Consider the following 21,128-nt stretch of genomic DNA (forward strand, 5'->3'; position numbering starts at 1 on the left):
GGGCAATAGAGAAGGGTTTTTGTGGGTTGTGAAAGAAGAACTCTATGCAAGCATCTTGTAGCTTTACGAAAGTTTGATGGCACTTTGGGGAAGGAGGGAGAGAGATCTATATACGCTACTTCTTTGAATGAAGAGGGATATGACGAAATCATGATAAAGCGAAGGAGAAAATAGTTGGAAAATGGATGGCCCTACCAAATTGAATAATCAAATGGCTTGGATTGACTTTTCTTTTCTTCTTTTTCTTTTTGGGCAGCAGCTTGGATTTTTCTTTTCTCAGTTTTTTTCCTTGATAAAATCAATTTTATTCATATGGGTTGATCAAGTTTAAAATTCACATATTACAGAATAGTTGGTTTAGCACGACTGCTTATATTAAAATAATTAAACTTATGTCCGTATTTTTTTTCTTCTTTTTAGATATTATTGTGACAGAAAAATCGAACACTAAAGCTTTTTTTTTCCTCAAAATGTGGAATTTAGAGCTTTCACTATTTGCCTTGTACCTTTGTTACTCTTCCAAAGATGTATTTCCTCAAAAATTTTGTTTGTCTCATACAATGTTAATTTTTCTTGTTTGCTTATTCATACGTGACGACACATGTCCTAATGGGTCTCACATATTAGTGCCATCATACTTCAAGAGATAACAATTGACCTCGAGGAAGATTACGTATGCCATCTTTTTTTTTCTTTTATAATTATCCTTTTGATCTCTCATTCCAATTTATAGTCATAAATTCCAATTGTAATTTTACATTTAGTGTATTAAAATTTTTGTAATTGACCCTATATGGTAGTGCCTCTCTATGATTGGTGAAAGTTGATATTTGCCAATTGATTGGTGTTTCATGAATCAACTCGAAATGTTAAAGCGTGTACACCTCAAATTACTATATTTAAAGATGGTGATGATTTTCACTTGAAGATGGAATTGCAAAGGTCCTTTGAAAGCAAGTGCTGCTATAATCTCTCTCTCTCTCTCTCTCTCTCTCTCTAATAGGGCAACTAACCACCATATTAATCCACGTCATTCTTTCAAAAGCACGAACCTTGCATTTTTCATTAAAATCGAACTTTAAAACGTGTTAGAAGGAGATGTCCCAGCTTAGTTTATAGTATGTTTTTTTGTTGCTTGATGATGAATATCCAAATGACAATCTTCGAGTCATTTTCGTGAAAGAGGATGATAGAACTTCAATTTATCGAAATTTGTGCACGGCCATTGTATTGAATCCTTATGTACCAATGGATCTTTCCGAAGAAAAGATCACTTGATTTCAAATTGTGCACAACATTCTCTGTCGGACGCTAAATGGTCTATGTAACTTCTGTGGCAGAAATACATAAACCATGGAAAAATATTGGAACGTGTATATGGTCTCCAAAGACCAAATCCGGAGCTGAAGATTTTCCTCATAAGGCAAGCTAAATGTTACAAAAATTAGATAAATTTCATAGTGACTTGGTTGTTCAATTAGTATCTAGTAAACTCCAAAAAAATTAGGGTTCATATGAAAGCTGCAGGTAGTAGTGCATATAGAGAAATAGGTTATTGAAAGCAAAAAATTTTCCCTTATTTTACGTCCAATCGAATTGGTCAAGTTTAGATGGCAAAAGTGGCAAGCAGTGTAAATTCTAAGTGTGGATAAAATTATGAAATCATGCATGACATGTATTTTTGTCCTTTTTCTCTCTTCCTTTGGTTTCCATACGGCGAAAGACGTGTAGTTTTCTTGTTAACCTTTTGGTCCTTGTTCTTTTACTAAATCATACTTTTAGTTTAAGGAGATATCGAATTAGTGCCCTAATTAGGGTTTGGGAAGTTTCCGCAAAAACTTTTAGCTAAGCAAGATGACTACTTGTTACATATAAAACGATACTTTATCGCCCACTTCCAACACTGTCTATGACACTTTTGTAAAGTCATATATGGATCTCACACGATTTGCTAAAATGCGATTGATTGAGTCTCGATATATAAATTGAAATCTCTTAACTAGTATATCCCGGTTGCAATATCGTTTTGTGGTTTCACGAGGTAGGGTAAGTATGTACCTTTTTTTTATGGGGAGGGGGGCAAGGACCTTTTCCCAAGTGTCCTGCACATGCATTATGGCGACTTTCGTATGTTGGTATTCAATTGTATTGGTTGTGCGAAGACATGCGCATGCACACAAAGCAATCATTCCCTAGGGTTTCGATTTCGGGCATTCTCGGAAACATGTGTGGTGAAGCCTGAATTTGTTTGCAATCCTTGTACAGTAAACCAAACGAAATACGTGAAGTCACTTTCCATGATTGTGAGACTGAGAAGTAACCACATAATTCGTGATATATATATATATGAAAACATTTTTTTTATTTTTCTCTTATATATTCTTCTCGTGCTTTTGGCTGAAAATAAGGACAAATATTTACATTTTATTCCCAAAAAAATGAACAAGGCAATAGCTACCTGCCACTTCTGTCATTTTCACGAATACCAGCTGGAACCATTTCGTGGGCCTGAATTTTCTTTGTCTTCTAACTGACACTATGTGGCAATAATTAACGTACCTTTCGTGTCCTGAGCTTCATAAGCATGTTATCTCTTAAGTAGGATTCTTATTTCATTCCCGGTAGATAGTCTTCTTAATCTTGATTAGCAGTAGATAGTCCTGGCTTAACAAATGTCAAGAGCTGTTAATTATAACCGTGCGAGATTTAGGTTTATGATCTAATTTGACCCATGTTAGAGATGACATTCGCCTTTTTTTCTTTTATCGACTGTATTGTTAACATTCATATGTTGTCCATGACAAATTCAGATTGTTACCGAATCGTGAACTTTGCAAAAAAAAATTATTAATCTCGTAAATGCTCGTGATATATATTCGGTTTCTAAAATTAAGGGTTCTTATTGTGCAAAGGAAGTCTAAATAAACTCCAAATGAAAGATGCTAAGATACTGAGGCTAACCAACATTTCATCGATTGCAATGATATCTTGGCTATATGCCTCTCACAAAAGGTTATTTAGTTCTCACCACACGCTTAGTAATGTTGGAATTAATTGCAAGTCTTGTTAGCCATCAAGCCAAGACATTCCGGTGCAATTTCTTCTTCTTTTTTGAGAAAAATAGAGATAATAGCACAAATCATCATTGAATTTTGGTCTAATGTGCAATATCGTCTCTGATTTTTAATTTGTGCAATGTGATTCCCAAACTTTGGCCCAATGTACAATGTCGTCACTAGACTTTTAATTTGTTTAATATGGTTCTTGGATTATCGGTAAATGTTCAATGTAGTCTCCAAACTATATGAAAATGTTTAAAGTTCCAGGACCATATTGAAAAAATTAAAAGTTCATGGATCACATTCCACATTAGACCAAAGTTCAAGGATCATATTGAACAAATCAAAAGTTCAAGAACGACATTGCACATTTTGTGTCATATTCCTATAAAAATACTGATCTACTCTACTTGGTAAAAGTTAAATAATTCGGGAAAATTATCAAAAAAGTTCTAAACATATTGCACTTTTGTCAATTCAGTCATATACATCTTAATCTTGTCAATTCAGTCCTAAATATTTTCACTTCTTGCCAATTCACTCCATCCAGCCAATTTTGGCCAACCAGCGTCGGTCATCCGACCAACACTAACATGACAATTTTTAAATATTTTTTTTCGAATTTTTTAATATTTTTTTCCTTTTTTCTTTTCTTTCTTTTTTTTTTTGCACTTCTTTCCTCTGGTCGGTCCGGTGACCGCCAAAAGGCTTGGGCCAGCAAGATCGACCTCGCCATCGTTGGGAGAGGTGGAACCCAGCGTCGTCGAAGGTTGGTCTCGCCATGGCTGGGCGAGGCTCAACCTCGCCAGATAACTCTTATGGATCGTGGTAATAAACTATTATATATGAGGTATGACTACGAACCCCCATAGAGCAGAGCCGTCCAAGTAAATAGATGCGGTAGGCCATATAAACAGGGGTTATATATGCAAATCTTGAATGTACAGAGACTGGACGTGATGAAGTCCCTTTAGGGTCTGTTTAGTAACGTTTCTGTTCCCAGAAATAATTTCTGTTCAGAAATAGTTTTTTCTATTTCTATTCCCTAGACAAGTTTCTGAGCAAAAAGACGCGTTTAGTAACTGCATAAAATTTCTATTCCCGGAGTAAAAAAAGAACAGAAATGCGTTTGGTAGGACACTAAAAATTTCTACTCCCAATTTTTTCATTTAATTATAAAATTTTCGATGAAGACTTAACAATTCATGTTTGGATAAAATTGGACTAGAAATAGAATAAGAATATATTATGATATAGAATTGGATGACCTTAATACAATCATAAAGAAAATTACTCTTTATAGACAAAGCAAATATTGGGTGGTGGTCGAGGAAATTACAGTTTAGGGTGTAGGATTTTAGGATTTGGGGTTAGGGGTTAGGGTTTAAGGATTTCGATTTTGAAGTTTGGGGTTTAGGGTTAGGGGTTTAGGTTTTAGAGTTTTGGGTTTTGGGTTTGGTGTTTCGGGTTTGGGTCTAAGGTTTGGGGTTTAGTGGTTTAGGGTTTAGGGTTTTGCATATTGGGGTTTAGAATTTAGGGTATAAGGTTTAGGGACTTTAGGATTTGGGGTTTATGGTTTAGGAGTCGGGGTTTTGCGGTTTAACGTTTTAGGATTTAGGCTTTGGAATTACGATTTTATGTTTTAGGGTTTCGGGTTTGGAGTTTTGGGGTTTAGGGTTTAGTGTTTCGGGTTTTAGATTTGAGATTTTAGGGTTTGGGTTTTTGGGTTTAGGATTTGGGGTTTAGAAGGTTTAGGGTTTTGGGGTTTGGGGTATTAGGGTTTAGGGTTTTGGGTTTTTGATTTTAGTGTTATGAGTTTTAGGGTTTGGGTATTGAGGTTTAAGGTTTTGGGGTTTGGGGTTTAGGGGTTAGGGTTTAGGATTTGGGATTTAGGGTTTAGTACGAGAATATCTTGTGAAAGAGAGAGAGCTAATCTTGTTTCTCTTTTTGTTCCAAAAACAGAAAAATAAATTTTTTTAACTTTTTATGTCTGTTCCAAATCTATTTCCTGACCACTTTTCTTTTCTGGGAAACAAAAAAACTAACTGACGTTACTAAACGAATTTCTATTCTTTTTCTATTACGGGGAACAAAAGAACAGAAAAAACAGAAAAATTAAAACGTTACTAAACAGACCCTTAATTGCTAACTCGAAGAAGCTCTCAACCTTAAACACGGTTATGGAAGTTCGGAGATATAAATACAAATCGATGCCCCACACCGTAATCATCACAAACTTGTCATTTTCCTTCATTATTTGGAAAAGAACCTTACAACAAATTTATGGCGAAGAAAGTAACAGCAGATCGTAACATAAATGCTCAACATTTAACTTGTTCTTATATTAATGTGTACAGAGTTTCGCTTTCGCATTTTCAAAGACAATTTTCCGGAAATTAGTAATTCGCGCATGACATATATCGGAGATAAAATTTGGGTATGAAGTTAGACACTCGTTCATGCTAGGCTAAATGTTTATGTCATCTTGATAAGGGGGCAAATGTGATGTACTTTATTTTATGGCAGATTAAAAGCTATCTATAGAATGAACGACGATCAAATAGATTACCACCGCACCGCTAACATGCTTATGGGAATTAGGCCGACTAATTAATACATTGATTGAGAAAAAAACGGGCCGAAAAGGAAATTGTTAGCGTCTTCTGTAATCGAACTTTAGAGTAAATAAGCATGCGCCAATTAGGGCTGAAGCCTATGCATGTAAACATGGAAACTCCATGATCAATTAGCTGGTGAACTCCAGAGCTAGGGTTTCAGGATTCTTGCTTTTTTCAGGAACTAATAAACAAATTACCAGATCGGGAAGACTATCCAAATGGATACAGGAGGGGGGTAGGGATCATACATTACCCTTTGTCAAAAGACAAAAGGGGCTTGCTTTATCAATTAATTGAATGTGATGAAAAAAGCTGGGTTAGTACTTGGAGGGGGACTGATTCAGATCTGACACCCATGCCCCAAGCAATCAAAAAGTGGAGAAAACGAAGGGCCGTGGGATTCAACGCCATTTAGGCTCCGCAAGAGTCAGTACTAATATAGTGACTGGGCTTACATGCGTAGAGAATTTCAACTTGCCCATTAATGAAAAAAAAAGCAAAAAAAGTGAACCTCTTTATTGTTGGGTATCAAAATGGCCCTTGAAAAATCTTCCCCCAAGGTAAATTTTCTTTCTCGAACCCTACAGAATATCCGCAAATCAATGGAGTTTCAATCTTCCCCCACATTGATTGGTCTAAGAGAGGTCTGGACATTCGATTCCGCTAGACTCAATCTCCTGGTCCCCGTGGAAAGGATAAAGAATTTCACGTTCTTCCTTTCAGGAAGTGATGATTAGGAAAATCCTATTAATTGCCACTTTCTCTAGACCTTCGAGAAAAGCATGAAAAAATATGCAAGAATGAAACGATCGCTCCATCATTCAAGAATGAAAGGGGCGATGTCATAGTTTTTCATTTGTGAAGATACGTTATTAGATGCTCCATTTTATTTTGTCATTGAGACCAAACCCAAACCTATCATCGAGAAATAGCTGTCTATACACTGATAAGGGATGTATAGATTCTCAATAAGAGAGGAGCCGTGGTAGTCCTCGCTTGCAACCTCCCGGATCCCACCAATGAATAAAAAGTTGGATCTACATTGGATCTCACCCCAAACGCCCTATCTATCCTCTTGATGAGAGGTTTGGTTCAAACCTGGTTTGAACAAGAGAACTACGCCATGCTAATGTCCCTTGGATGATCCACATCTCAAGATCATACGTTGATGAGTACATTGAACTATTCATGTGGCCGAGAGCCCTCACAATCGAGGCACAATGACACAATAATCAGCACGGCAATTATCAAGAAAATGCAAGAAAAGCACTTCGAATTATTGATTCATCACCAGAGTTGGCTTAGATCCTATAGTTTATTATCTAATGGATCTTTCCATTCTAATACTCACTTCAAAGTTATCCATATTTATAAAATCTGTTCTTATCTAAAGGAAGGCTATTGGATCAAATGACAAAAATATTGTTGAAAAATATGGGTTTTCCCAAATTCGATTCATGTAACAGCAAAATTGTTTCTCAAAAAAGATATTAATATGCAGTCGCCTTGGCATTGAGGATGATATATAAAGTGGCATTCAAAAAACTTATCGAATTAAGTTTCTCTATTGGATAAGTTAATATAAAAAAAGTTTGGAAAAATATCAAAAACATATCTCACATTTCATCCAATGACCATTTAACATATCTTTACTTTAGAAAATACCAAATGTGTACATGATTTTTACCTTTGGAAACCATTTTGCACTTTCACATTAATTATTCATGTGTGCCTATTTTTATAAGCAATACAAGTAATTATTTTTCGGAAAATATTTTCCAAATCACTCATTTTCCGCGAAATGAACGCACCCTTAATATTTCATATTTACTTCTTGTCTCCCACGAAAATGACAGTATCCAAATTAAGTTCAATTAGACAAGATTTTAGTGAACCTTTTCATCAAGTCCCTCTTGGATTATTGGTATAGCTTTGAATGCTAAATTAGCCTCGAACTCTTGGTCAATATATATATCTAGGATTTATAAATTGGACTTTCTATATAATGTTCAATCAGAGACAGAAATGTATTGATATTTTACTAGGCTGAACATCTCTTTTTTGCGTATAATTATAGCTACTGATTGTGAAAAATTAAATTTATACACTATGAGACTTATATTTTCCCCCCTCCCCTCGCTCTCCTCCGAAGCATTTGCTCTAGATTCGTCTTGATTTTGCTCTTGATTCTCTTGATTGCTTTTAGCCCTTTTTGGACCATATTGAATTGTTTGCTTTGTCTGTACAGCTAGGGTTTGGATCAGGCTGGGGAGAATATCGAATCGAGTATCATTTGTAAATAAACCTATACATGTTATAACAAAAGAAAGAACAAAAATGACCAAAGACAAGTAACCCAACGAGGGAATGCGCACAAGCAAACCCTTTCTCGGTTGAGACAACGCCTGAACATTATACTCCACGGACTTATGAAATGTATCTGTAGTCAAAAAACTGTAACAACGATAACCCATACACATGCATTAAGTCCTTACCTCACAAAATCGGGATCCGGTTTGTGAGGCTAAAACCGCGTCGTCGAGATAATCAGTGTGATCCAATAGCTCCAAACACGTTGTTTTACTGAGCAGTACAATTCTCTGTTCTTTCGTTAGTAAGGAAACCTGAGACTCTTGCAGCAAAGTGTTGGTAAAAAGCATACTCAATGCCCTTTTGTTCGATGACTAAGGAAATATAATTAATTTTTCCTGCACGGAGCGCGAGGACTGAATTGCACAGCTTCGTTTTGTCTTTTGGTTTTTCTTTATTACCTTTCCTTTCGTTATAAGCAGCGAAGATGCAACGTTAGGACAAAGAAAAGTTTTAACAGTGCTATGAACTCCCTGTGACGGTAGTATATATAGGTTGACAGAACGAAAGAGGGGCTAGACATGCAGAAGCTGCTTTACATAAAGAGACGACCCAAAGATTGTTGCACCATAAATGCAACCGACAGCAATTATTTTGTAGCAGACATCACTATTGGAAAGGACTTTATGGTAATCAAACACGCGCATAAATTCCGATCACCAGATTTTCAAAGAAAAACAAAAATCGTTAAATCCCATGAGGTGTTGATGTGAATATCAATAACTAATTAAGTATTCTTAATTATTGGGTATTAACTAACATATATGTGGATAGTGTAAAAATACGCTCCGGATTGACATGATATTAAATAAAGAACGTGATTAACGTATTGTGAATTGCATTATTAAAATATTATCCCACGTCATTTGATAATGAATTTTATATACTTTTTATATTCATGCGACTTCCCTCCATCTATTAGCTTAAACTTTTGAGTTGAATATTCTAATATGATATTAGAGTCAGTACTATCCCTTTGGCATATGTACGACATGCCGCACGCATAATCTAGTTTTTGTCGTGAAACTTTGATGGATCAAGACACCACACCATGTTGCGTTTCACTAGTGCATGATGTCTCATGCCTAACGTGTTGATGTGAATGTCAATAACCAATTAAGTATTGTTAATTATTAGGTATTAACTAACGTATATGTAGATGGTGTGAAAATAAGGACACTCCGAACTGATATGATATTACGTAAGGAACGTGATTGCAAATTGTATAATGTCGATTTTGTCCTAAAACTTTGATGGGTACACGACAAGACACTACACTATCTTGTGTTTCGTTAGTCCATGATGTCCCATGAGGTGCAATAAATGGGACCATCCTAGTGCCGGCAAAAGTACTTTGCTCCTTCTATTATATTACTTGTTTTGATACATTTTCATATGCTTTGCATTTTTTTCAACTACTCTAAATTCGACACTCCTCATTCAATCGTGATTTTTGGCCAGCATGACCACTAGTATTTTAAGCCTATCAAAAACATAAATACGTAGCTACGTACATAGGCATCATAATAGATATGCACATTAATTTCAAATATCCGTTCCCGGCGGTTCAATCTACGCGATCTTTATTAAGAACCTCTAAAAAACTTTCGGGATAGCAAATAACCCGTGTCTTTGGCATGTTAAGAATAGTAATACGTATAGATTTGAGTCCAAATTTTTCTAAGATTAAAAGATGTACAATGAACAACTTTTTTATCAAACCTTTAGAGAGGAGAAAATAATAGATATGTAATGAATTTGTACCTTTTTCATTTATGTCCAAAAATATTTGGTGTTTTGCAACAACTTATCATTAAAAAATTCGAGACACGACTTATATATATATATGATAATCTACGTATCAGATGTAGCTAGCTAATAACATATTTTTCATGGAAAAACAGAAAAACAAAAAACATAACCTCCTCACCTTATAAGCTTAGAAGTACATAGATGACTTCAAAGACATCAGATTAACATAGGGTCGACAAAGAAGGTTTTTTGATACCGATACGGTAACTATGTTACACTCCTTGTTAATTTAATTCTAAAATTAAACGGCCCATGCATATCAAATAAAGGCAAAAGTAAGTGTGTTGTAATGTGAATCCAAATCTGCATTTATGTCGAGATCAACTTGTATTATCATATGGTGCACTAGGATTTAACGTATTCTGTCATATCAAATATTGAAAACTACATAAAAACTGTATATTTTCAGACAATTGCATGAAAAATAGTTAAGGGAAAAATACATAAAAATATATATGAAAGAGGGAATAAAAGGTGGAAGTAGATGAAGGGGATATTAGCATTGGAAGCTACACTCCCTTAATTATACGTGGTCAACAAATTAGTCAACCTGCCCACTTTCATGTATTTAGATTGTTGAAGTGTGCCTTTCTGCGAAATAATTTATGTAAGTATGTACTTCCTCTTAATTTTTGTTTTTTTTTTTGTAAAAGGGGATCAATCGAAAAAATAGTGAAATATATTTATACTAATGTGATCCATGCAACTGGAATTCGGTCCATCTCAAGGTTTTTTCCCTACTTTTTTGGACAGAAGAATTATACCAATTTCATTACAACAAACACGGGATATGTTTACTAAAAGTCCTAAAACTTGTCACAAAAGTGCCATTGAGTCCTAAAACTTGCAAAAGGTGCAATCAAGTCCTAAAACTTATCAAATTGATTCAATCGAGTCCTAAAGTTTTGTGATAAGTTTTAGGATTTGTAGTGAATATATCATGCAACAAACAATCACGAAGAACATCGTGAAGTGAAAAGTCATTTCAGTGTAAATCATGGCCCGTTAATCCAAGATAAAGCCCTTCCCCACCGTGTAAAAAGCCCAAACCCAAATGCAAGCCCATTGAAATACTCTCTTTTTTTTCTAAATTTTACAAGTGCAAATGAAACTCAAGGTCCGACAGGAATTTGAGCCCAACTTTATTTATACCCAGAAGGCCAGGACAACCCTAGAGCTCAAATGAGAAATGATAAATATAAGTGAAGTACCACTTAAAACAAATGAACAAAATAATCTACAAAAGTATAATTTACTATAAGCTTCATTGGATAAGTGGCTCGAACGTGAAATTATTTGCACTTTCCGGGGCGGGAAATCGAGCATGTGTTTTGCTCTAATCTTTAGGCAAAACTCCATTCCTTAACTAAGCCAATGCCATGGAATGAAAGTGGACTTCCCATTTAGCAATTGCCTATTGATTCGAAGAAGGAATCAAGTCGATTGGGTCACCATGATTAAGGCTCCGTTTATTTTGTAGAAAACAACTTCCAAGAAGATATTTTTCGGCGTTGGGTTCACGAAAAATATATGAGTCAAGGAAAATATTTTCCTACCTTCAAAAGTGGGGAAAATGATTTCCTCAGGCGGCCATCGCCTAGGTCATACGACCTCGCTAGCCTCTCGCCGGCCCTTTGCCGTCCCGATCCAGTGTCATCAACCCTCGCCAGCCGCCCTCGCACAAAAAAGATAAATAGTAACAACAAGGGGCAAAACCAGAATATTAAAGAATAAGTGAGGGTAGTTTGGGAAGAAAAAAATTGGTTTCGGCATTTGCCAAATGCTGAAAGCCCAAAGCTGGTCCAAACCAGCTTTTGAGTTTTGAGCATTTCCAATGCTGCCTTTCGACCTAAAGTCCATCGGGAATGCTTGCTAAACGCCCCAGCATTTCCCTAAGGGATTTTCGAGGCCAAAACCCCTTAGGAATGCTGAACCAAACGAGGCCTACACCCAATTCAATTAGGATGTCAAGTCCCTTGAGTAAGACATACAAATCACTTTAACATAATAACTTATATGGTTCTGTCATGACCATTATTTGGAGATAGGATTACCTCTTGAACGGGGAAAATACCAAAAAAAAGTCACCAACCCATTGCACCGGTGTCAATTCGGTCCTAAACATTTTAATTGTACCAATTGAGTCCTAAACATTTTGATAATTTACCAATATAGTCCATCATGCCAATTTTGATAGAAAATCGCAGACATGAATACTAATCGACTACATGACACGAATGATGCTGACTTAGACAAAATTTACGAATTTCAATATTTTTAATATTTTTTAATTTTATTTTTTTTCCATTGTGGCTGGCGAGGGCAATCCTTGCCCAGCCGCGAGAGTCAAGCCCTCGCTAGAGGCCGTGAGGGCGGCCCTCGCCCAGGCCGTGAGAGTCGAGGCCTCGCCAAAGCCAAAAACTCTATAAAACATCCCAAAGTAACCAGTATAATTTAGGATTCTCCACCCATCACTTGTCGTTCTTGCACCAAATCCCTAATAATGACATTTGTCAGTAAATTCACGAAAATAACATAAACAAAGAATCCATATTTGACGAAATAAGTTCAAAACAAAATAGGAAAAATACCACAAAAAAGCCAAACTATGTCACTTGTGACAAATTTACCCCGAACTTTTTTTGTAACACGAAAAACCTCTAATTATGCCATTTGTGACAAATTTACTCTGAACTTTTTTTTGTGACACAAAAAACTCCAAACTATGCCACTTGTGACACATTTACCTCGTAATACTTTGGCCCAAGGACATTTTCATTTTTTTTCCTTTCTTTCATCTTCCCTCCGCCGGCCATGGCGGAAAGTTTAGGGCAAATTTGTCATAAGTGACATAGTTTAGAGTTTTTCGTGTCACAAAAAAAAGTTCAAGATAAATTTGTCATAAGTGACATAATTTGAGGTTTTTTTGTAGTATTTTCCCAACAAAATACGAACATCGGTCTCGTATGCCAAAAGAAAGGAAAAAACCGAAGCTGCAGATCCCATACTTGTTACGGCGAAACCGCAATACCACCCTGTTGACGACGGAACTGTAGAAGAACAAGAACTCCTGCAACTGCAACCCCTGTTCTCTCTCTCCCTCTCTCTCTCTAAAAGACACTGGACATTGAACAGTGAATCCGTGAGCTTCCATCACCAACGATTGGATCCCCACCCGTGACTCCAATTCCTCTCGTGAACTCATCTTTTTCCCCCATCGACCCACCATCCCATTCTCTCTCTCTCTTTCCGCCATATAATTCCAGTCTACCAAATCACACCCTTCCAAAATCAACGCCCCCTCCCCCGCCCTGAACCATAACGCCATGACACTCACCTACGCCTCCAACAAGAGATCACCTATAAAACCCACCTCCTCCTCTCTCCCGCTCCCCTTCAAGCCCACCTCTTTCCTCTGCATCTCCATGGCCTCCCTCTCCCTCCTCTCCCTCCTCTCCCTCTCCCTCCTCCTCCTCCTCTCCTCCTCGTCCTCCTCCTCCGCCCGCCACACCCACCTCCCCAAACCTCCCCCTGCCCCGCATTCCACTCCTTCCTCTTCCCCTTCGTCCCCGGAGATCCAGCAGGCCTGCAAGTCCACCAGATTCCCCGACCTCTGCGCCTCCCAGCCCTACCGCCTCCCCCCCGCCCCCTCCTCCCTGGACCTCATCCTCTCCGCCCTCCAGATCTCCTCCGACCGCCTCGCCACCGCCCAGTCCATGGTCGACTCCATCCTCTCCTCCTCCGCCGGCAACATCAACCGCACCACCGCCGCCAGGAACTGCGTCGAGCACCTCGCCAACTCCCGCCGCCGGACGGATTCGGCGGCGGGTAACGCGATCCCGGGCGGCCGCACCAAGGACGCCCGCGCCTGGCTTTCAGCCGCCCTGCTCTACCAGTACGACTGCTGGTCCGCCCTCAAGTACGCCAACGACACGAGCCAGGTCGACCAGACCATGGCGTTCCTGAACACGCTGACGATGCTGACCAGCAACGCCCTCAGCATGCTCGTCTCGTACGACCGGTTCGGGAAGGGCACGGCGGTGTGGCGTCCCCCGGCGACGGAGCGCGACGGGTTCTGGGAGGACGGCCTCGACGGCGGCGGCGGCGGGGGCGGGGCGTCGTCGGGCCTGGGGTTCGATGGCGGGGTCCCCCCGGGCCTCACGGCGGACGCGACGGTGTGCAAGGACGGGGGCAGCGGATGCTACGCGACGGTGCAGGACGCCGTCGACGCCGCGCCGGCGAACGGCGGCGGCGGAGGGAAGAGGTTCGTGATCCACATCAAGGAAGGGGTGTACGAGGAGACGGTCAGGGTTCCGTTCGAGAAGAAGAACGTGGTGTTCTTGGGGGACGGCATGGGCAAAACCGTCATCACGGGGTCGTCAAACGTGGGGCAACCTGGGATTTCCACCTACAACACTGCCACCGTCGGTGAGTCTTTGTCACATACTTACGTTCCTAGGAAGAATGTTCTCAATCAAATTTAGTACTCATCGATAGTAAATTTTGTAAGCAATCTTATGGTACTTTACTATTGATTCGCCTCCTAATTTTACGTAGACGCTGACAAGATCTAATAGGAATTGTTCTTAATTCAAGCTGGCGTGTGATAGTTGTCCATAGAGTAACCATTAATTCTTGTCGGGACATGGCATGTGCCGCGAAGCTTGTCCAATGTGAACTGAAGTCGACATTGTGTGCTATTTGCAATTTGTGGAGGACCATTCATCTGATTAGCATTGACGAATTTGTTGCAGGAGTGCTCGGCGACGGATTCATGGCAAGCGGGCTCACGATCCAGAACACCGCGGGTCCGGACGCCCACCAGGCGGTGGCGTTCCTGTCGGACAGCGACTTCTCGGTCGTGGAGAACTGCGAGTTCCTAGGGAACCAAGACACGCTCTACGCCCACTCCCTCCGGCAGTACTACAAGTCCTGCCGCATTGAGGGCAACGTGGACTTCATCTTTGGGAACTCGGCCTCCTACTTCGAGGACTGCCAGATCCTGGTCCGCCCCCGGCAGGTCAAGCCCGAGAAGGGTGAGAACAACGCGGTCACGGCCCACGGCCGGACCGACCCCGCGCAGTCGACGGGCTTCGTGTTCAACAACTGCTTGGTCAACGGCACCGAGGAGTACATGGCGTTGTACCGGAGCAAGCAACAAGTGCACAAGGACTTCCTGGGGAGGCCGTGGAAGGAGTACTCGAGGACGGTCTTCATCGGGTGCAACCTTGAGGCCCTGATCACGCCTCAGGGCTGGATGTCGTGGAGCGGAGATTTCGCCCTGAAGACCCTCTACTACGGGGAGTTCAAGAACACTGGGCCAGGGTCCGACACGTCGAGCAGAGTGTCGTGGAGTAGTCAGGTCCCGGCCGAACATGTTGATACGTACTCGGTGAAGAGTTTCATTCAAGGAGATGAGTGGATTCCGACATCTTCTTGATCCGAGATGATAAAGAGAAAGTTAATAAGGTCAAGATTTCTAGTTTAGAGACGAGTGAGATGGGGAGTTTTTTGAACCCACGACACTGCAGTTCTCACCCGTTTGATGTGCATGAAAGCTATCAAAATTGTGTAGTTTCATTGAATCAAATAGTGGCATCGGCTGTTTTGGTCAAGTTACCATTCTGGGTGAGTGAAATTACATTGTCTGTCGAAGGATGTTTTCGGTTCATGTATAGAGCAGGCAAGCAGAGTTTGGTTCTGTAGACCTTTTCCTTCTATGCTTTTTCTGATCCGATGATTATTAATGTCTTGTACCTCTTGGTCTCTCGTTGCTGGATGCAACTGTTTGTGTCTCAAGCAAGTTCCCACAATGATTCCAATGTAGTTGCAACATGTAAACTCAAGCCCACTCGGTATCAATGACTACTGCAAAGTTGTCTGTACATGGCGTGATGTGCTGATGTTTACATTATCTGTTCCGCCGATGGCACTAGACCGACCACTGCTGGTACACTCGGTAGTGGGAGCATGGGACTTCTTGCTTTGGTGACATGGGAAAGCATTCATCTTGCTTGACTTGTAGGCAAAGATAAAAGGTCAATAATGATCGGTTCATTCATTCGTGGCCACAGAAAGTTGCGGGGATTGGAAATTGGGTATAGGAAGAGGCCATGTTTTTCCCCCTGAAAAGAATGCGAAATGGCTCTTTCTGAGATGCGCATGAAGAAGGGTTAGGAAATTGCTGGTGGCAGGAGCACTTGTGGGAATTGACAGAAATGTTGGACTGCTCCTTCCGTCCAACACTTCTCTAACATGTCCCAAGTGTCATTTGAGTCAGAAGTTGTCCGTTTGCAATTAGGGCGCCAATTATAATAATTGTGTTCCAGAAATCAATTTCTGACCAGAAACAGATTTTTCTATTTCTATTCAATGAACGATTTTTTAGCCAAAATATACGTTTGATAACAACACAAAATTTCTGTTCCTGAAATAGAAATTTGTTTAATAACGATACAAAATTTCTCTCTCCCGGATGGGCGACGGCGGGAGGTGGCTGGCGTTAGGCGACGGTGGAGGGCGGAGGACAGTGGCGGTGGACAGCAGTGGCTAACGGTGGGAGGCAGCGGGCAACAGATGACGACAGACAGCGGGCGACAGCAGGCGACGGCGGACAGTGACGGACAGCAGCTAACGACGACAGGCAGTAGGTGGGGCCGACGGTGAGCGGTGGGTGGGTGGGTGGCCCGGCCAGTAGAGAAAGCAAGCAATGAGAAGAGTTTTTATTTCTCATTTCTGTTCCAAAAATAGAAAAGTATAAATTTTTACTTCTAATTTATGTTCCAAACCTATTTCTAGAGTAAAAATTTATTCTAAAAATAGAAAGAAGAAATTGCGTTAACAAAAAAAAATTTATTCCAAACCTACTTTCGAAAATAGAAAAATAGAAAAATAGAGAAATATAATGATTATCACGCGCGCTCTCAATATACGAGACTCTACACCTTGGGTCATGGCATGGTGTCGTCATGGGCTCCCAATCGCATGAATCATCTCGCAACGTGTTACCTCAACGCCATTCCTCTTCAATTCCGCTATTCTTAAATAAAGGCTTTATCCTATAAATAGATGTCCAGCTACTTCCTTATGATCACATAAAAGCACACGGCGGCTTTCTTGAGGTTTCCTAATAGAAGCAAGTTCAAAGTTACGATGAATTAGCTAACGAATTGATTAGAAGAATGATTCTTGAATAAGGCGAAACTCCGAAAGGCCTCGTCGAGAAGGACGACAGGTGAATATTTGTCTACTATCCCTTGTTGGTCCCGAGGGAGGTTAGGCTTGGAATGTGACCCACGTCAACTTTCATCCGCTCGGGGGACCGACTGGTTCCTTAAATCACGGGATAAAGCTGGGAGAGGTTGTGCCAATCGGCCAATAGGAGTTGGTGGTGTGACGAGATGAAGGGCCTCGGACGGTGGCGCTTTGCTTTTCTAAGATGCCTTTCTTGGCCGTAAAACATTTGGGGAATAGGACAGAATCTAATAGTTCAATCGGTCAGAGCTTTACAGAGCCTTAAAAGTTGTGCCCGCACAATCTCGACATGACAGAAGGCAATCGGGCAGTGTATTGGCTTTGCCATTGAGCATGGTTTGGAGTTCCAGCGCGCTCTGATCTGACTTCCGATTCCAATTTTTGCGAGGAACCGAGGAAACCCTAAAGAAAAGTCTTTTACTGTTTTCCTCGTAAGAACTTATATGTGCTTACTTGTAGAAGGGTTTATACTAATCTTTTTTGCAATCAATAAGAATTAATGTGTGTAAGGTTATCTGTAGTTGAAATAGGGGTTCCTCTTAATCTCTATTAATAGTCACTTATAAAGTTCCAAAAAGGGGTCAGATTGAAACTTAACAAGAAAGGTTTTTAGATATCAACGGTTACATAGAGCGACAACAAAGGATGTGAATGATCCTTTATTGATTATTGGACAGGAAACGCGGATTGATGAGAAAATCAAAGATACAAAGATGGGAGGCAATCACAAACAACTATATAAAAAGGTATTGAAATGTAAAAATAATAGGAAGATAAAATTAAACAACTGGTGTTCATTAGTTGATTGGCAGTCATTAGCTCAAATGACAATTATAATACTTATAGCTAATAGTGACAGTTATCAACAGCTACAAAGAAAGCAAATAATATTCTACATGACTCCTGCACTTTAGCAATATGTGCTTACAAACGGTTATCAAAAGGACCACAACTCAACGATCACGGCCTCATCACTTGCCTCACGTCAACAGTTGATCATGGCCTCTTCCTAACGGTTATATCAGCTTATGTTTCTCGGCCATTATCATTTGCGGTTGAAATTGTTGGCTTCGTGACTTGAATGCTCATCTTGTTCTTGATTCATCGATCTTTACTTCAGCTTTGGTTCCTTTATCGACTGAACCAAGTTTCATTTACCAACACTTGTGGCTCAACACTTAGTGATTTTCTCTTATATCGCCTATTAGCAATTGTTCATCGCCTTTGTCGATTACCTAGATTTGCCGACTAAAATGACTTAGCAAATTTTACCTCAATCATGACGAGCTCGGTCTTTTTCTGTTCAAATCGATATTCAGGGACTTGGGCAATTTTTTATGTCAACAATACCTTAATCAATCAATCATGTTGTAGGTGAAATCTCCTTATCCCCCCCTTCTTCTTTCAAACCAATAATGACTCGATAACTTTAAGTTTTCACAATCACATCGAATTTATCTTTCATTAGATAGACTTCCAAAAGAAATTGCACAAGGCCTTTCCCATAGCAGTTGGAACGATCTCAAGGGTGCAAACAAACCCCTATCAGCTTCTGGTTCGATGCCTTTTTATTACTCCCTCGTGTAGATGTTAAATTGCGGTAAAAGCTTATCACATCCTTAGCATTTCAACGGGCACATGAGAGTAGGTAGAGCGAAACAAAAGTGCAACCTGACACCCTTTCAATTCCCAACCATTTCGAAAGAGCAGGTAATGCTCATTAATTGGCTTTGACATAGGCCTACCATGGTAGATAGAGATTTAATTAGGGTAGCCTCTAAATTTTCACTACCTCCCCACGGCTTTTGACTTTTTTCGAATCCATTTGAATATCTCTAAACCGGAAAAGAAATTTGTAAGTGTTTTCAGAGAATATCACGTGACCATACACATAGCAAGTAGCATAATATCACATTTTGTGAAGGTACTTATTTTCCTTCTAACAAAAACCGTTTGATGACACTTTGTATTTCGTGATTGATTGAGTGGATAGTCAATTCAATGCTCCAGAGGCACCTGACGAAGTACTCTCTTATCCCGGGCCTCTCAAACCTATCTACAAATAGAGTAATGATATAAAGTAGAACCGAAAACTACACTTTAAATGCAAATATACATTTACTGTTTTTCGTTTTTTTGTAAAATACAATACTCATATATGTAGGTGTTGTTTATAAAGATGCACTCATAATGACTTAATTCCCTAAAAAAACTTTCAACTTAATATCTGTCTCAAAATTTTAATTGTCTAAAAAAATCACAAACTTTCATTATAGTTCCAAATTTATCCCGCGTCCAAAAATCGCCACTAGTTTATTTTTTTCAAAATTATCGTTGTTAGAACTAATTAGAGGTTCATTATCAAAGCTTGCGTCTTCACCAACATCCTCACCTTCATAAGGAACAACATCAGCCTCCTGACACTTCATAATTTTCAAAAAATCAGTGAATTTTTGGACGCGGGACAAATTTAAAATTGGATCTGAAGTTGGTAGTTTTTTGAAGGAATTAGGCCGGTAATGTTTCTGTACTTTCCATGTATTTTTCCGGTCAATTTGGTTAAGATAGTTTGTGTTTAAAGTAGGACAATAGGAATCCCCATGCCCAAATTTCTTGTTTTTAGTTCCTGTATCCACTGTGAAATTTAAATGCAAGACATGCCATAAATTCAGCATTTATGTCTGGCGATGTCGACATGTTGCTAATCGTTCACCGTCTGTGCTGTGGCGCCATGTGGTGGGTAGATGCACTGGATGTGACGAGCGTCCTTCGCTAATTTCATGGCATAGCAGTTGATAGGACATAAAATTAAAATAATAATGATTTTCTCAGAAAATTTGTCAAAAGAGATTGAGATTTAGTCAAAAGAAGGAGTTTCAAAATTCCTTGGTTTAGTCAACAAGAGTTTGAAATTTTCGTGCCTCTTCTTGTGGCCATGATGTCATTCTTTTTTCTTAATTTTTTTGACAAATGAAAATTATATTCATAATTCAAGAAAGAAAAAATAATATACAAATAGTTTTTGAATTATGCCTAATATGCAACGTAATTCCTTGATTAATTCCTAAACTTTAATTTAATATGCAATGTGATTTATGAACTTTTAATATGTTCAATATGATCACTACATTGAATATTTTCATATAATCCATGAATTACATTGAACATGTACCAAAAGTTCAGGAACCACATTGAACAATATGCAGCTAAAAGTTTCATAACCACATTAAACAAATAAATAGCTAAGAGACTACATTATATATTGGGCTAATCATGGACCATTTATGTCATTATCTCTTCAAGAAATGGTGGAAAAATTGGAATAAGTGCATGTGCCATGAAATTATCGAGCATAAATATTGTTGACAGCGCCAACGGAAGTCCAATACCTTCACCTGGGAAGATTGCCAAGAAGTAATCCAAGTCCAAGCCTGTCGATATATCCAGTTGGGCTCACATTCAGTCAAAAGCCTAAGTTAATGACTTATGAGCCAACTAGGATATATTAACTGGTTCATATTGTATCAATTCTCCGACAAGAAACTTTCTAATACAACGCACACGTGAGCGGTCTTACTATATGAATTAGGGAAAATGTCACAAATGGTCCATGAACTTTGGCCCAATGTTCAATGTGGTTCCTGAACTTTATCCCAATATGCAATATAATCCCTAAACATTTTTTTTCTGAACTTTTAATTTGTTTAATATGATTTTTTTGACTTTTGGTATATGTTTAGTTTAATCCCCGAACTATATGAAAATGTTCAATGTAATCCTTGAACTTGAATTAATGAAAGGACAATATTAAACATTTTCATATTGTTCGGGGATTAAGTTGAACATGTACCAAAAGTTCAGAAACCACATTGAACAAATTGAAAGTTCATGGACTACATTGCATATTGGGTTAAAGTTCAAGGACTATTTGTATCATTATCCCTATCAAATTAACATAAACTAATGTCCTAAAAGACAAAAGTCAACATAACACGTACTTCTAACATTAAATCAT

General features: G+C 39.1%; 1 protein-coding gene across 1 annotated transcript; it reads left to right on the forward strand.

Annotated features, from left to right (window-relative positions):
- The first annotated feature begins 13,144 nt into the window (after positions 1-13,144).
- On the forward strand, positions 13,145-15,629 carry LOC115688787 (probable pectinesterase/pectinesterase inhibitor 51). The gene is made up of 2 exons (XM_056312592.1): positions 13,145-14,287; positions 14,614-15,629. The coding sequence occupies exons 1-2, from the start codon at positions 13,186-13,188 to the stop codon at positions 15,297-15,299; spliced, it is 1,788 nt and encodes a 595-aa protein (XP_056168567.1). The 5' UTR covers positions 13,145-13,185; the 3' UTR covers positions 15,300-15,629.
- The last annotated feature ends 5,499 nt before the right edge of the window (positions 15,630-21,128 follow it).

Source organism: Syzygium oleosum, unplaced genomic scaffold (assembly GCF_021117445.2).
Source record: "Syzygium oleosum isolate NSW1041296 unplaced genomic scaffold, Sole_v2.1 Sole_v2.06, whole genome shotgun sequence".
Lineage (NCBI taxonomy): Eukaryota > Viridiplantae > Streptophyta > Magnoliopsida > Myrtales > Myrtaceae > Syzygium > Syzygium oleosum.

Excerpts from the sequence above, each read along its gene's own strand:
- LOC115688787 (XM_056312592.1), top strand. The coding sequence starts at position 13,186 with ATGACACTCACCTACGCCTCCAACAAGAGATCACCTATAAAACCCACC. Across the intron at positions 14,288-14,613 it reads CTACAACACTGCCACCGTCG|GAGTGCTCGGCGACGGATTC; the intron begins GTGAGTCTTTGT and ends AATTTGTTGCAG.